Source organism: Engystomops pustulosus, chromosome 8 (genome assembly GCF_040894005.1).
Source record: "Engystomops pustulosus chromosome 8, aEngPut4.maternal, whole genome shotgun sequence".
In the NCBI taxonomy this organism is placed as follows: domain Eukaryota; kingdom Metazoa; phylum Chordata; class Amphibia; order Anura; family Leptodactylidae; genus Engystomops; species Engystomops pustulosus.
Window position 1 is genome coordinate 93,763,819 of NC_092418.1, and position 16,438 is coordinate 93,780,256.

At 41.8% G+C, this 16,438-nt stretch overlaps 1 protein-coding gene across 1 annotated transcript in view; it reads left to right on the forward strand.

Moving 5' to 3' along the window:
• Nucleotides 1-10,558, forward strand: part of STK39 (serine/threonine kinase 39) — a 279,238-nt gene extending 268,680 nt beyond the window's left edge. Inside the window, exon 18 of the mRNA XM_072121817.1 lies at nt 2,333-10,558. Within this exon, the coding sequence (XP_071977918.1) occupies nt 2,333-2,407 (75 nt within the window). The 3' untranslated portion in view covers nt 2,408-10,558. The remainder of the gene's footprint in view (nt 1-2,332) is intronic.
• The last annotated feature ends 5,880 nt before the right edge of the window (nt 10,559-16,438 follow it).

A 16,438-nucleotide genomic window follows, 5' to 3' on the forward strand; every position in this document is an offset into this window, starting at 1 on the left:
CAGTAAAAAGCAATAACAATGGTTCACTATAGAATCACTATAATTTAAACTTACATCATCATTTAGTCTTCTTCCACTCAAGTGTAGAACTTACAGCTGAAGTATATACTGTAATTCGAGTACAGACACAATACTGATCACCGCTAATGTAAGTGTGACAGGTGCAATCAAACCTTAGATCCGTATAATAAATTCCCAGTGCCGGAGGCATCCGAGACTTCCAGGAGGTCAAAGATATCAATCATAAATTCACCAAACACGTTAGATAAAAATGTAAAAAATAAAGGAAAATAAAGAAATGTCTCAGATTTCATAACTTTGTAATGACCAATGAAAGGGGTTGTCCAGAGCACAGGTGGTATAAAATAAAAATTAATACTTACCCCTGTCCAGCTCGGTTCCTACCACTACCACAATCTGTGGTTTACGCAGTCTCATCAAGGGCGTCGCATCAACGCTGCATCCTGCTTGCACATGTGTTTATAAAGTGTCTGCGCCAGTTTTGTGTCGCGGCTGCTCTGTGTCCAACAAGCCACACAAAAATGTGCACATAAAGCGGCTGTTACTGCTTAGTCAGAGTTTGCTCCACATTTATTACTGACGTGCACCACAATTCTTCAGCGTGAACAAAGTACACCAAAAAAATGGCACACACTTCACAAGCAGTGCAGGCGGCGCCGGATTCATGAAGGCCACTCTCCAATTTCGATGAATCTGCCACACTCTGAACACTCCACGGTCAAGCTGCACCTTGTACAGACTGCACTAGTTTTGCTAAATGTGGCCCAATGTCTTTATATTCATATCTAGTGGAACCTGGAATCCTATCAATATTTGGTGGCAATGCAAAGTATAAGGTTCAGGACTTGTATATAGGATGAGAAGGTGTTACCTCTACATGTCATTGAGTAGCACTTCTTGCTCGATATGATGGACCTTACATTACGGACCCCATCCCATTGATTTACTGAACAAATTTAGGTTAGCTAAAGAGGACCTTTAACCACCTCACACACATACCGTAGGGTCTGCTACACAGATTCAGGGACATTTTGAATGTTTTTTCTAGCTCCCACGGTTGCTGAGATATCAGTCCCAGTATCTGATCATTATAATCCTCTTCACTGTCAGAGAGGAGATATTGGAGCAGGGAAGATGTGTTATGATAATCTTCTATAACACTGAGAAGAGTGGTATGCTAATCTCCACATTTGTGAAGTGGTGTCCTCTTTAACAGTTCTATACTTCCAGTTGCGTGGAACCACGAGTGATTCAAGTCTGTATGCAGATCTTTTTCCAGTTTTTCTCATACATAAAAAATACACTCTGATTGGTTGTTTAGTATAACAGCATTAACTTTCTTGTAGTTTTTATTTTTTTAAAAATTGAGTCCTCATGTGCTGTTTGCTGGTCAGAAAAGTGGGCAGTACCTGATTTTTAAAGGGGTTGGCCATTTCTCTACTTAAGTTGCCCATTTGCCTTTACTGCCTTGTAGATGTGAATATTCCACAAGTGATTCAAAGATCCTGCTAGTTACTTTTGTACTGTGTGCAGGACCCCCCCCCCATGCTTCTTTCTTTACATCTCTGAGCTCTGTTGAACAAGAGTAGCTGTAGCAGCAGAGTTATGACCTTCCTACTCCATCCCCCTCGTGCTCCCAGTTTTCCTCATGCATAAAAAATACACTGTGATTGGTCAGTTTAGTACAACAGCATTACCTTTCTTTTAATTTTTTTTTTTCAAATTGAGTATCAGTCCTCATGCGCTGTTTGCAGGTCAGAAAATTGGGCACTACCTGCTTCTTAAAGGGATCGGCTATTTCTCTACTTAAGTTGCCCATTTGCCTTTACTGCCTTGTATATGTGAATATTTTGCAAGTGATTCAGCGATCCTGCTATTAACTTTGGCACTGTGTGCAGAATCCCCATACTTCTTTCTTTACATCTCTGAGCTCTGTTGAACAGGAGGAGCTGTAGAAGCAGAGTTATGACTCATTCTCCCTGACTGTGAGAAGAGAAACTCAGAGGATGTCCACATGCTGCAGTCATGTGTGTACATATAGAGGGCAGCAAGGTGAGAACAAGGAAAGACTGAAGTTTTTAATGGAGGCAAAGACCTGTAGAGACATGTTTAGAAGAGATCTTTTGAAAAGTGGACAACCCCTTTAATTTGCGGCTCAGGCAGTGGGGTTGTGGAATCCATGGCCGTGGGCATGACCCTATAGAAGTATATGGGGAAACACATGACCCGTAACAACTTATAGTAAATCTTATTAAATAATTGAGTTTCTTCGAGTTGTCCTCATCCTGGTTTGTCTCTTTTTTTTCCGTAGGCGTCCGGCTGTGATGGGTCAGAAATCCCGGATGAAGTCAAGCTGATTGGTTTCGCTCAGTTGAGCATCACTTGATTGAGTGCCGCGTAGCACCAGACAGAGGCCCTTCATTTTTGGCTATCCTAGAGGAGAGAGGGAGAGATACGAAAAAAAAGGGATAAAAATAGTAACATGCAAGATTTGCTTCAAATCTAGAAATTCACAAAAGTTCACAAGGTGAAATCACGACTGTAATCACTGCTGCTATCCAAAAAGATAAAAAAAAGAGATTAACCAATGTCACTTAGCAATCAAAACCGCCGTCTCCCTGTACAACGCAAAGAAAAAAAACGGAAAAAAACGCACTTAAAGATACAGTAACAGCTCTATTTATTGGTTATTCTGACGTGTCATTTTCTATGGGATGTCTATGTCTCCTCTCACTGTAAATGCTCCTATATTTTAATGTTGATTAATAAGACTGCCTATTTTCTGTATTATTTTAAAAAAATACGTTCTGAAAAAAAAAAACACAAAAAAAAACAAAAGCGATTTATTAGCCAAACTTGAATCTTAGATGTATAAAGGACTGTGAAGTTTATTTTCATATATTTATGAATTGCACATTCAGTGGATACTTGTGCTTGTGTGCGTATTGCAACCGAACGAATATACAATCCAGGATGAGTTCTCTTCTAAAAACAGCGCCACCCCTGTTGCACAGGTTATGTTTGGTATTGCAGATTTTATTATTATTTCATGGAACTTATCTGCAGTACCAGACACAACCTTTTAGTGGTGCTGTTCCTAGAAGAAAATAGCCATGTTTTTCTAGTCCTGTACACACCAGCTCGATGTGTAGAATGCAACGAATATGCCTCGATGTAATATAGGAGCGTTATAGGGTTGCGTTAGCAGGTTTGGCCATGTAAAACTATAGACAGTATAAGGTAGCAGCCCCAGAGAGTCATTCCTTTACCTATATTGTGAGTGTACTAGGGAGTTGTCCTCACACAGCTGTGCTCCCAACACTGTGTACTGAGCTTCTTCGCATCCACTACCTTCTACTCTGTTGTAGCATAATTTTAGTTGAGTTCTACAGTAAAGCAGAGGGGAGGAGTTATGAAGTAGCCAATAGCAGAGAGCTAAGAGAACAGCCGTGTGAGGACATGCCCCTTGTTCAGGAGGTATTTATAGATGCCTTCTAATGCTCTCTGCAGAATACCATTAAAGGAAATCTACCATTTGGTTTTATGCATAATTAACCTAACAAACCTTGAGAATCAGCTATGCTGATGCAGAAACATATCTTGTTTAATCCCTGAACGGAGTGGTTTTGCTGAAAAAACAATTATAAAATTATGATAATGAGCTTCTGTTGCTCCTGTGGCTGCCTCAGCGCTTCTTCTCTCACCATAATTGTGCACTGCTCCAGCCTTGTACTGCCCAGCATAAGCCGAGAATATGTCATCACTGTGTTGTCCCTGACAGGCAGGAGTAATCAATCGCTGCACCATCCACCCGCTGCTGTGTATGAGTCATGCAGCTCAGGTTGATTAGTCCTGTCTGGACAGTTCAGGCAACTCCTCTGTATGTGGAAGTAATGTGTTTATGTATGGCAGCCAGCCTGCACCCAGCTTTCCCAAGGTCCTGAATTTTATAATTGTATTTTCAGCAAAACCACTCAATTCAGGGATTAAACAAGATATGTTTCTGCATCAGTGTCGCTACAGCATTCTCAAGGTATGTTTGGTTCATAATGCACAAAAACAAATGCTAGATTTCCTATAAAGCCCCATAGGCTTCTGCCAGCAGCATTTTATAGCACAGTACAACTTGGGGCATGTACTGGCATAATAGGGGCAGCAGTGTGTTAGTAAAGGATGTGCCGACATGTTTTGCATTTCTGATAATGAGGTTTATTGAATGTTCATAACACAATGGTTATGGTGATCCAGAGTAATTGTACTGTTCAATAGATATTGCGATAGTTATTAATGAACAACAATTATACAAAGATACATTCATTTTGCCAAAATAGTGGTATTCATAATTATTGGGCAAGTTTTTTTTTTAATTTACCAAAAAGAGGCATTTGTATAAATCCCTTATGTACTAATGTGTGTCCCCCTGACCAATCGCAGCTATGGCTAGTAGGTCGGGGCATCATTTTGTCATATTGGTTGCAAGGCCACCAATACAGCAATATGTCCGGGTCGCACGGACGCACATAAACCGATCCAGTCATGGAGGTGGGGAGCTTAAGTGTACAGTCAAGCTACCCCGCCCCCTACCTGACACTACTAGCCTGGCTAGCCACTTCATTGTACAGCATTGCATCAGTTAAGTGATGGCTCCTGTGAGTCACCGGTCAGCTTTACAGGCACCATTACATTGCGCATTGCGAGATCGCTCATCTAGAGAGCTAGTCAGCAGTTCACCAGTGAAGCTGAACCGCCATTCAGCTGTGATACGCAATGTAATCGCAAATGCGCAGTGCACCTCTGAAGCTGGGTGAGGATGTGCAGAGCCTGCTCCTAGCTCACAGGTTCAGAGCAGGTTCACATCGCCGGAAGGGGTCTAAGTTAGCAGAGTCAGTGGCAGTTAGGAGGCGGGGTAGCTTGACTGTATTCCGGAGCTCCCCAGCCTCCTTGACTAGATCTTTAGTTTCAGAGGGTATCAGTAGAAGTCTTTTTTAGGAGAATGTTGGCTCTAAAGCCGTGGGTACAGGCATCATAGAAAAGTGGTTGCTGGTGACAGGGTCCCTTTAAAGAATATTTGCAGGAATAAGGGAAAAATCCTTGGGACCATGGAGGGGTTTCCTAAAAAGACCCCCAAAGAAACCCCTACTTCAGCTCCTAGCTACCCAGTCACTGTGGTAGCTCTGCTCCACGTCACCTCCACCCATCAGGAAGTGTCCTGCTTCAGTCAATCACTGACCTGCTGAAACACTTCCTTTTACGTCAAAAGTGACACCTCTTGGTTTAAGGAGAGCCCTTCCATCTGGTCAGGTAGAGGAGCCAAAGACTGGAATCACTATTGCGGGAACAATGTGAGTATACATTTCCTTTTTTTTTGGCCCCCCTATATCCCCCCAGCACCTACAAGGTTTTCCTGATCTTCATCTCATGATTCATTGTGGGCTGTTCATGACCTCCACTCGCTTAGCCTTTGACCTCTTTACCTCAAGTTAAAAAAAAAGTTGCCTAATAATTATGCTCACACCTGTTCTCTATAAATTTCCTGTAATCCAGTGTCCAAAATCCAGACCAATCTGATGACCAATCAGAAGAACCTAAAATTAAGGTTAACTTACTACTTCTACGTGAAATGTAGTGAGAAAAAAAATGGATGCTGGAACAAAGGAATTTTACTATATCTGGTATTTCTCATGTTAATACGAGCCCCATGAACGCCTCATACTCCAGCACCTGTTACCGATTAGGGGAAGCCAAGGAGGGCTTGACGTTGTGGACTGTGTCTCAGCAGATGGCCCTATGCATAGCTGGGCAGTTGCCATATAGTACATTGAACCAGTTGGCCATTTATGCTCACTAGTAGCCCATATATACAAAGCCGTGCTAAGCATGTGACACATGAGGTGCCTTATCTCTTAGCACTGCCTGGTAAATATGAGTTGGAGTGTCTACAAGGCCACATGGTTGGTGCCTTGAAGACATTGCAGCTTAAGAATGTCCCCCAAACTGCCTTTATTCAGTCCTACCGGATCCCTTATTGCAAACATTAGAGATTTTCGAAGTGAACACTCAGGAACCCCCATTGAGTTTATTGCACAGATATTATCGGATGGTCCACTTACATTGATAACAGCCATATTTAACACCTTGGTTATCTACTAGCACTTTACAATAAGATGTGGCTTCGGATGGGATGACTGTGAGGCTGCTATAATAGTTAGAGAGATCAGAATAATTGTGAAATTACAATATCTTTCTGGAAACAGCTCGGCAGCTGCTCATTGGTTGTGTCCGGTATCTGCACCACCGGACACAACCAAGGGACAGGAGCCACAATGGAAGTCAACAAGAAATGGAGGACAACAACTCAAGAGGATGGGGGGGGCAAAATTGGAATGAGTTTAGTTAACCCTCCATTTATTTTTTTATGTTAGATATTATACAATGACCTTGTATAGTTTGTCAAATATAAATAATATAAAACAAATATCTAAAAGAACCTAAGAAAACTTTGGATGCCAATGCGAAGGAAGGGCAATTTTAAGGCACGGACCTACTAGTTCCCATACTGGGTGACATGCAGCGAGCAGGTCATGATACTGAGTTGCTTAATTTTAAACTTTCATGGAAAGTTGTGGAATTAAGGGTAACATTAGGAGTCGTAGACATATTCCTTAGGGAGTTCATCACAGATTTACATATGCCATGTCCATGGCTCGTATTAGATGTATTGAGACCATCTGGCAACCCAACTTTGACAATTGGAGATTGTGTTTTCCCCATATTGCTTTGGGTTCTGGTGTTTTCTTTGGTTTTCTGGTTCTAGATCTTGCCCTGGTTAAGCCTGGTGACATTAGGAGTCGCAAACATATTGCACAGGGAGTCCAGCTCCGATTTACTATTGAGTACCATATGCAAGGATCAGGTTCAGATGATGTCCGTGGCTCGTACTAGATTTATTGAGACCATTCAACAACTCAAACTTGACAATTGGAGATTGTGTTTACCTACATTGCCTTGGGTTCTGGTATCTGCCTGGATTTGCCGGTTGTAGAACTGGTGAATCCTGGGGACATTAGGCGTCGTAAACATATTGCACAGGGAGTCCAGATCAGATTAGTAACATATGCAAGGATTAGGTTCAGGTGATGCCCATAGCTGGTTCCCCAATAGCCTTGGTATCGGCCCAGGTTGCCTGGTGCTGACACTTGCCTGGGGGTCGTAACCTGAATTAATATTTTTCATTGTGTACTATGCTGGTAGATTGTATCTTAGACTTGCACTTCACACCCCGGAATTGGTGCGGGAAGATGAGGAAAGTCATTAATCTTATTTCACCCTAGAGGTTGTGTAGGGTGGAAGGGATCGCCATCAGGAAAGACATAGGGGTCATTTATGAAGCCATGCCCTCCAGCATATTAAAGGGTATTGACACTTTCTGTGTTATTTGCACAAAAAAACATTTTGGATTTGTATACCATTTTGGTTGAGCAAGTGGCTGTAGTAATCATGTCCACCAGATTAGGCAATTGCAAGTTTTTAAAAAGTAACCAAAAAAAGTGAAATTTCACTACAATAAGAGGGTGATAGAAAGTGGAGAAACATCTCAGGACAGAAATGTTAGACCTAAAGATGGGCCAACCCAAACTCCAGCAAGTTTTTCTCCATTAACAAATCCCACCCATATTATGATGCAATATCGACTCTATTACTGCATTGTGTATTTTGCCTTGCCGCCCCTTATAGAATCTATCTATAGCTTTATTTCCTTTGCTCTAGTGCCTTGCACCAAAAATGTTTCTGTATATTAGAAGTAAGTTATATTTTTAGCGCTGCGTTTTCTCATGGGAAGCTCATGTTAGGGATCACAATATGTATATACAACATGCTCATTATTATGTTCAATTCATATATATATATATATATATATAAGTTGCATTATTGATAGTACTGATCTCCTATACAGGAGGCACCTTACAGCCCGACCAAGGCTCCCTGCATCCAGGAGTGGATTATTATATAGGCGGTTTGGGTGATGACCTCGGGCCGAAGCCTTCCAGATAGTCCATGGCCACCCACTTGATTTATCTATATCATTATGATATAATTAAGGTTACATTTGACTGCTGAACCCAACTGTAAGTCCTACTGAATTCTGACCTCATCAGTAGTCTGTGCTCCGCCCACTGGACTCCTCCACATAGTAGGGGGGGGCAAAATGAGTAAAATACAACATAGGCTACATTCACACGATGTACCGTAGTACGAGGGGCCTATGTCGGCGCCGGGGAGAGGAGGAGCGGGTGAGCAGCCCTCTCCATAGTAATAAATGGCGCATGAGGCCGTATTCCAGGGGCATAAAACGACTTAAATAACAACAAAAATCAGTGTGACTGGATTCCACTATTTTATGTATTCCAGGGGCATGTCCTATCTTTCTCCCGGCTACGGAACGGTACGTCCCCCATACGTTCCAGTGAATGCAGCCTGATACATATAAATCTTTTTTTCTACAAATTGACATATGAATCTTCTCCTGCTCTAGAACCTGCCTCCCTCATATACTGTTTGTACAATGTATATGATTCAGATTGCCTAGACTAGAGCATATACCCCACATAGTGTGACAGCTTAGCACTACTATAGTTGGGAGATAAAAAATACAGCATGGTCTAACACAATCATTTTTTAGTTGCTAAAAACCAAAAATAAATCACAATTCATCTCAATAATATCCTGCAAATTTTCATGGATCAAAAATTAATTTACTTTGCAGCAAATTTCCTGGGTTACCCCATTCCCATCGTTCAATGATCCCTTATGAGACAGGATATTATGCGCCATTTAGGAACAATTAGAAGCCTGCGCTTTATTTTATTGGCTTATTATACCCTTTTGACGATCTTCGTTTATATTTCACCGACTTTTGCTTCTCCTTCTGGTCTCGAGCAGCTTTGCCTTATAATTTAAAGCAAGGAAATTTATTGTAAATGGTTCTATAATTAATGGTTAAAAAAAGTTACAGCCAAAGTCTCCATGGCAAGGGTTTTCCACCTCGAGGCCAGAAATTCGTAGATGTTTAGTTCTGCGGGTGTATGGGTTGTCATTCGCTTTTATCGTTACGCAGACTGGCTTCTACTGTGGCGGCAATATTACCAACCAGTTTAAAGGAGTAAGAAAACATTTTTAAAAACCCAATGAAAATACTCCAAAGCTCATCTTCATCTTCATCCCGGCATTTGTCTACATGAGTTTTGACATGCTAGGTTCACCCAGAAAAGAGACGTATATAAAAAGCAGACCAGAGGGCTGGGAAAAGATGTCCAGAGCTCCGGGCTGCTAATTATGCACTCCCCCTGCATGAGATCACCAACCTCTCCAGCTCGGACATCTCGTCCCCGCTCTTCGGCCTGCTTTTTATGCGTCTCTTTTCTAGGGGATCCCGGCGTGTCAAGACTAACAAAGACAAGCACCAGAATCAAGCAGAGGGGAGTATTTACAGTGTGATTTTTTCCCCTACTGGTTGATTTCCTTTAACATAACATAAATTTATGTGAAAAGGGTCTCTACAAGGTCTTTCCAACCTCTTAATGCTCTGGTACTTCTGCTCCCGATTCCACGTACCTTTTCCACTCTATCCAACCAGTGAGCAGGCTCTTCCATATTTTACAATTGTGAAACGAGACATCCCCCCCCCCCATGTAATCCTGTGCAATGGAGATCGGAAGCAACAGAACCAGAGTGTTATAAGGTTAGAGCTCACTTGGATTGGATTCTTTTCTATATATATTATTACAGATGTTAGATACAGAGCTCCAAATCCTTCTCTCCTGCCACCACTAGGGGGAGCTGAGGATCATACTGAATACTGTGTATACATTGACCTCAATATCATGTAATGTGCAGTAAACTCCCAAGCTTTAACTAGTAGTGGGTGCTAGGGGACAATATTTTATTATTTCCCTCTGTGCATGACTTGTCTTTATAAGTAAATCTCCGTCCCCTCTGAAGATACTCGAAAACAGCCCTAAATTTTGCCCTTATTAGCAAATTGTGACACTAACCCTATCCCATCCTTCTAGGAGGACACATCTATCCTGGATGCTTTTCCTTGGTGTTGTATGCATTAGAAAATATTATGCAAAAAAAAAAGAAATCTTAGCTTTATTTGTACATTTTACAGGGAGGTAAAGTAATATATAAGAAAAAACTTTGTGAAATTAACCAATGTAAGCGTCAGCGGTCCGATATGTGAACATGCAATGTGTATGTAAAGAACCAATAGATATTGGTGTGCAATAAAACCTACTGATATTCAGAGTATGTGAGAGAAATGTTCTCTGTTATTAGACCCTATTCTAGGTGAATTTAGGGGGGGGGGGGCATTTCCATACATGCTGACTACAGTCATTACTGATATAAACCTGTTATTTATAGCTCATCGACTGTTGCCGTGTTTCCACCAGTTTCTGTAATTCCATTCCATTGTGCTGTTTCCACAAAGGAGATGACGGATGCAATGAAAGGAATTAAAATCTACTATACATGTTGTCTGTCTCCTTATTTTCCAACAAGACCTGAGAGAAGAAGCTACGTGTGGGATGATTGTCCCCTATACTGTCTGAAGAGTACGTGTGGGATGAATGCATGGTCGTAGCGGGACTGAGGTTGTTATTTGCCGATATATATACAAATACATATCTTAGATATCACCCCATCTGTAGTGTGATCTAAGCGTATTTAAAAAAAAGTTACTTATTTACTAAAGAATCTCCATTCCAGAGCTGCAGGTCCTGGTCCCACACAGTGATGAAATATGTACAACGTTGACAGCACTGGCATCAGCAGTTATGTGTATATGAATGGAGTATGACCGCAGAGATATGTGATCGGCTGGGCAGGGATGTGAGGTATTGTCATCACTTCTTGTCCAACAGAAACCAGAAGCTTCTGGACCAGATACTGCAGAACTGGAAGGAAAGGGGTAAGGTTTCTAGAGTTTTTGGGCAAATGCTTACACCCGAAAATATGGGTAATATTCAGAAATACAGTCAGGCGATATGTTGGAAATACAGTACAAACACAGTCCCACTCTGTCTTCCACATTGCCCCCCAAAAAGTGCCCTTCTCTTTGAGCGTACCCTACATTTGCCATAGCAGGAAGTATAGTTATGTCCACTTCTCGAATGGGTTAAAGTCGAGTTTCCAGAAAGGTCATTAATGTGATTTCTAATAATCTTATAGGACTGACCTGAGTTTTCTAAGCAGAACCTTTCACCTCTTCTAATCCCTCTGTTGAGTTTGTCCTCCGGGCAAATAGTGAGTTTTCCATTAATGGAGTTGTCAGAGACCTTAAAAAAAATCATAAGTGACCAGTAGTGGGGTTCTTAAAAAAAATAAACATTTACTTACCTCTGCGGTCCCTCCTGGCGTCCTGCTCTGCCCACTCTCTGGTCCGGGCCCCTGTTTGTTTAGAGGGGCATGGAAGCTCTGCTGAGTTCAGCTTCCGGTCGGCCAAGGTGGAACCAGAGAGGCGGCAGTGGGGGACGCTGGGAGGGATTGTGGAGGTAAGTTAATGTTGATTTTTTTAAGCAGCCCCCTCCCTACCACATTTTTTATGGTCTCCAACAACCCCTTTAAGCACAGAGAAGTAGACATAATTTCCTACTGAAGATAAGTGAATCATCTAAGATTTGATTTGTGGAAGTTACAACCGAATTTCCAAAACATTTGAGTCAGGTCTGAACTGATTCGGTACGAACCAATGTTTCTCTAATTGTCCTAGAAATTGGTATACAATCCAATCTGGTCCTCAAAAACACAGGCTTCTCATGAAAATCTCATTTCATACATTTTTTTTACTAATTTTTAAATTTTTCCTTCGCCCAAGATGAATGATAACAGTATCTCGCCGTCCCAAGTAAATCAGAAAAGATACGGATTCACTTCAGAGCCTGATAAATGGCAGATTCCTACTGAATCTAGGAACCAACAATTAGATTTTTTCCATATATGGTTTCCACGTTGCTTGCTTCAAAGTGCTCGATATTTAGTCCCTCTTATAAATGGCCAAGATGTTGCCATGAGAGAGTGTTTTCTTCATTAAAGATAATGGAAATGGATCGGATTGGATTATTCTCTATAGAAAACTGGCGATGTCATGCATGATGAAGTGTCACTTCAGTCTTCATGGAGTACAAAAGTTCTCTGACAGTTCTTTGACATATTCAGATCTTCTACACCTGAATTACAGATTGCTAATTCATGAAGATTACTTAATGAAGCACTTAGCCTAAAATATCATTTGAGTGACATGAAACATTTGAAATGTTCCTTGGATCCTTCACAGATATTTTACTTTTAGACAGAGTATAAAAGCTCCTTCTCCTGAACAATACAGGCGGTCCCCTACTTAAGAACACTCGACTTACATACGACCCCTAGTTACAAACGGATCTCTGGATATTGGTAATTTATTGTACTTTAGTTCTAGGCTACAATAAACAGCTATTCCAGTTATCAAATGTGTCTGTAATGAAGCTTTAGTGTTAATCCTGGTTCTTATGACAACCCAACATTTTTAAAATCCAATTGTCACAGAGACCAAAAAAGTTCTGTCTGGGATTACAATGATAAAATATACAGTTCCGACTTACATACAAATTCAACTTAAGAACAAACCTACAGACCCTATCTTGTATGTAACCCGGGGACTGCCTGTACAGTAAAAATAAATATTAGTAACCTCACCGATCTCCCACCACTGCTGTTTTGGTTCCTTGTTGGTCTCTTCTTCTTGGTCTTGTCTTGAAACTTGCTGCAATGTCTGGAAGTGCTTGCTACACAACTGCAGTCATTGCCGGGTGATTGACCTTGACTTTGTTACCGGATTGAACTTCTTGTACCTAGTATTCCACTTGTGGTACAGATCCCTCTGACCAGATCGTCATCTGAAGGACTGGTCAGTTGTCTCCTTGTGATGGCTACATACATGACTGCACAACAGTTCTTGTTCCTGGTCTGAGGACTATAACCTGGCAATCTGCATAATGGTCCAACTAGCCAATTTCAAAGGGTTTGGTCAATCATCTAATAGGTGAAGGGATCTCTTGAACCATCCTTAACATTAGATTTTGAAGGAGAACAGGATCCAACAGCTGCATTTGAACTTCTTAATCCTTTCGTTTTGGTGCAGAAATCTGATGCCGAAGTATTATCTATCTGAGCTAGTATGCGGAGACAAACCAACATTCCCGACTATAGACAATGCTCTTTTCTTGACAGTATAGGGCACTGGTTTGGCTAAGTTAGGAGTCATATATAGATGTCAGGAAGCAATACATTTTCCCTATGGAGATTGCCTTTGGAGGTCAACTCTTTAGTGCTAAGTCTTTAAGGCCACCAATGATGATGTGAGTAGGCTTGAAAGTCAGGCAATGATGTAGAGGGAGCTGTCTTATTTAAGATATCACAGGAACCCAACCAGAAAAAATTGTTTGAATTTTCCTTACCCAGAATCACATTCTTTAAGACTTTAAACACCTGAAAAGGTGGCCTCCAAAGACAATTCCCATGAGGAGAATGAATCCCTTCCTGGCCCACATATCTCTCACCTATCCAAACCAGTTCCTTAACTGTACTGACAAAATTCAATGGCATTGAAACAGTGCTGCCTAGAGCTGGATGGCTATTGCTTTTGCTATTCCCACATCATGACACTAGGCTTCTTGAAAGTCAGACATCGATGTAGAGGGAGCTGCCTCATTCAGTGTAGCACTGGAGGCATAGTCTTACATTTTCCTCAGTGTACATGTAATTACATTTATACTGATACAGATATGGATACTTGGTATGGATACATGTTGTATTTGTATGAATTCTTTGCCTCTGTTGTGTGACACCAATCATAGTGATCATTTGTAGGCTGGTCCCATGGTAAAAGAGGTTGTCTACATGAGCATTACTAATGGCCCCCAATGAGATCAGCAAGTTACCATGACCAGAGCTCAGCCAATTTAGGCCCTATAGGGGACAATGTATATAATTTACTCTGATCCATTTACAGAGCATTTCAGTTTATGATTTCATCTCGAGAGCATTTCCCCACCCTCCACTAAGCAAACATCTGATTCTACAAGAATCCTCTCAAAATGTCTTCTTTCAAGGCGACGACTGTTACATTACAACAGGCTCACCGATGATATCCCACTTCTATCATCTACAATATACTATACAGCAGCCTTGAGATTCTTCTTCAGAAATTTTAATAAGATTCATCTAGTAAACAACCCTCTATATAACTTCTATGTGTTGTTCTGTATTGAATTGCATCTGTGGCTATTCAGCCTGACCTCGCCTGGAGCACGGCCGCCCCCCCAGGCTGAATGTTGTTCTGCTTCCTTGCAGAAATTATTCTATTCATATGACAAATGAATAAGGTAACATGAACATATGGAGAAGTATTGAGTTAATACTTCAGTTAAAGGGAACCTGTCATCAGAAATTGACCTAATAAACTGCTACAAATATTTTGTGAAGCAGCTTAATACCTTCTATATCATGTTTTTTCATGGCCCAGTGTGGTTTGCATCATCCAGAAAATCTACTAACAAGTGAGATATAAGTTGGTTATATAAAGTCATGGAGCCGGAGAGCTCAACACTGATGTCCAGCTCTCCCAACTTCTGAATGCCCCCTCCCCTGTAATTGACATCGTAAACCATCAACTACAGTGAAGGAGGTATTTTGAGGTGAGGAAAGCTTGACTTTGGTGTTAAACTCTCCACCTCCTTGAATTACATCCGACTTCAAAGTTGATTTTCTGGATGATGCCTCACACTGCTTGACAACATAATAGTGGTGGTTTATTTGGTCAATTTATGCTGACTGGTTGCCTTTAAAGGGAACCTACCACCATGATTCTACCTATAAAGGTAGATCGGGTGGTAGGTGGATGTAAGGGACGTCCCCGCTAACTTTTAATAAACTTTATTCCCCTAATATGTAAATTTACTTACTCCTCCTACCCTGTGTGTGCGGCGCGCAGCATCCGACAAGCCGGAGTTCTGCGCATGCGCAGTAGCTCCGGCCTCGGAGCTGTGGCTGCTCAGCTGCAGACCTGCGTTCTGCGCCAGCATGTCGGGTGAGCTCCTCTAGCTGCGCGCCAAACACACAGGGTAGGAGGAGTAACGTGGCTACTGGGGCGTGGAGTAGCCGTGCTGTGTAGCCTCAGCTCCGGCTACTCCACGCCCCAGTAGCTGCATAAGTAAATTTACATATTAGGGGAATAAAGTTTATTAAAAGTTATTGGGGACGAGAGGATTAGCTCTAAAAAGAGCTCTCCTCACGTCCCTTACATCCACCTACCACCCGATCTACCTTTATAGGTAGAATCGTGGTGGTAGGTGCCCTTTAAATTCTTTCAATTACGAGAGATTAAAAAGAAAAGTGAAGTAAAGCACAACAATTACTGATGGAGGAATCTCTCGTCATCTTCCCAACACATCAGAAAGAGAATTTAGTTGTTAAAGTCAACTACTCAAATGAATCTCAGAGATGTTGTAACACTGGTGGAAGGTTCTGCTCGGACATACGTTCCTTGCTGCAATGTTCCAAGCAGCTGCCCTGACTTGTAGTAACAGGTACCATACCTAGCTCAGCACTGATTCTCCTTACACCCCCTGGTGCTATGTTACTGTAACCTGAATGCAGTGGCTCTTATAGGACCAGAATAGGCTTCAGCTAATGTCCCCGGCCTGGTGCCTGGACAAATGTTCCTAGTCATGTCCTGGTTTATGGTATCCCCCTCCCACTGACTCCTCATGTTTCTTGACATCATTCCTGATCAGTTATCCTCATTATTGAACCCCCACTTGGGTCTCTGACCTCCTAATATCTGATGCTGACTGCCTTGACCCACTCCCATGTTCCTGAATTCTCTCATCCTCAGCCTGTCCCTGACCATTCTCTTGCCTGACTCTCCTTGGGTTTGCACAACTGTCTGATGCTGCTTTTCACAGCAGTTCCACCTCCTTGGGATCTCTCCACAGATCCCTGTATAGGTGTGAAAGGCTGGAGAGGTTCAGTGATATTGCCCATAGATGTGGCCCAAAGTGAAATTGTTATATCAAAATCCATTTGGTTGTTGCAGATATATCATCCCTTAAATTAATGTTGGCATGACATGTCCAACAGATGAAGTAATTAACTTGACCTTTAAAGCGCTGTGTGCCCTCTCCCAATTACATATAAGGTAAACATTTGTCCTTGTGGGTGAAGTGCCTTGGACTTGGTGCCCCCTGGGCATTGCAAAAAAATTTTAATCTCTCTAGTCACAATGGGCAGGGCACTGTCATTCAGGCAGGTTATGTGTGGTACAACCAGGAAAGGGACCACGGTGCTTATTATTTCCTTGACAAATTACATCAGT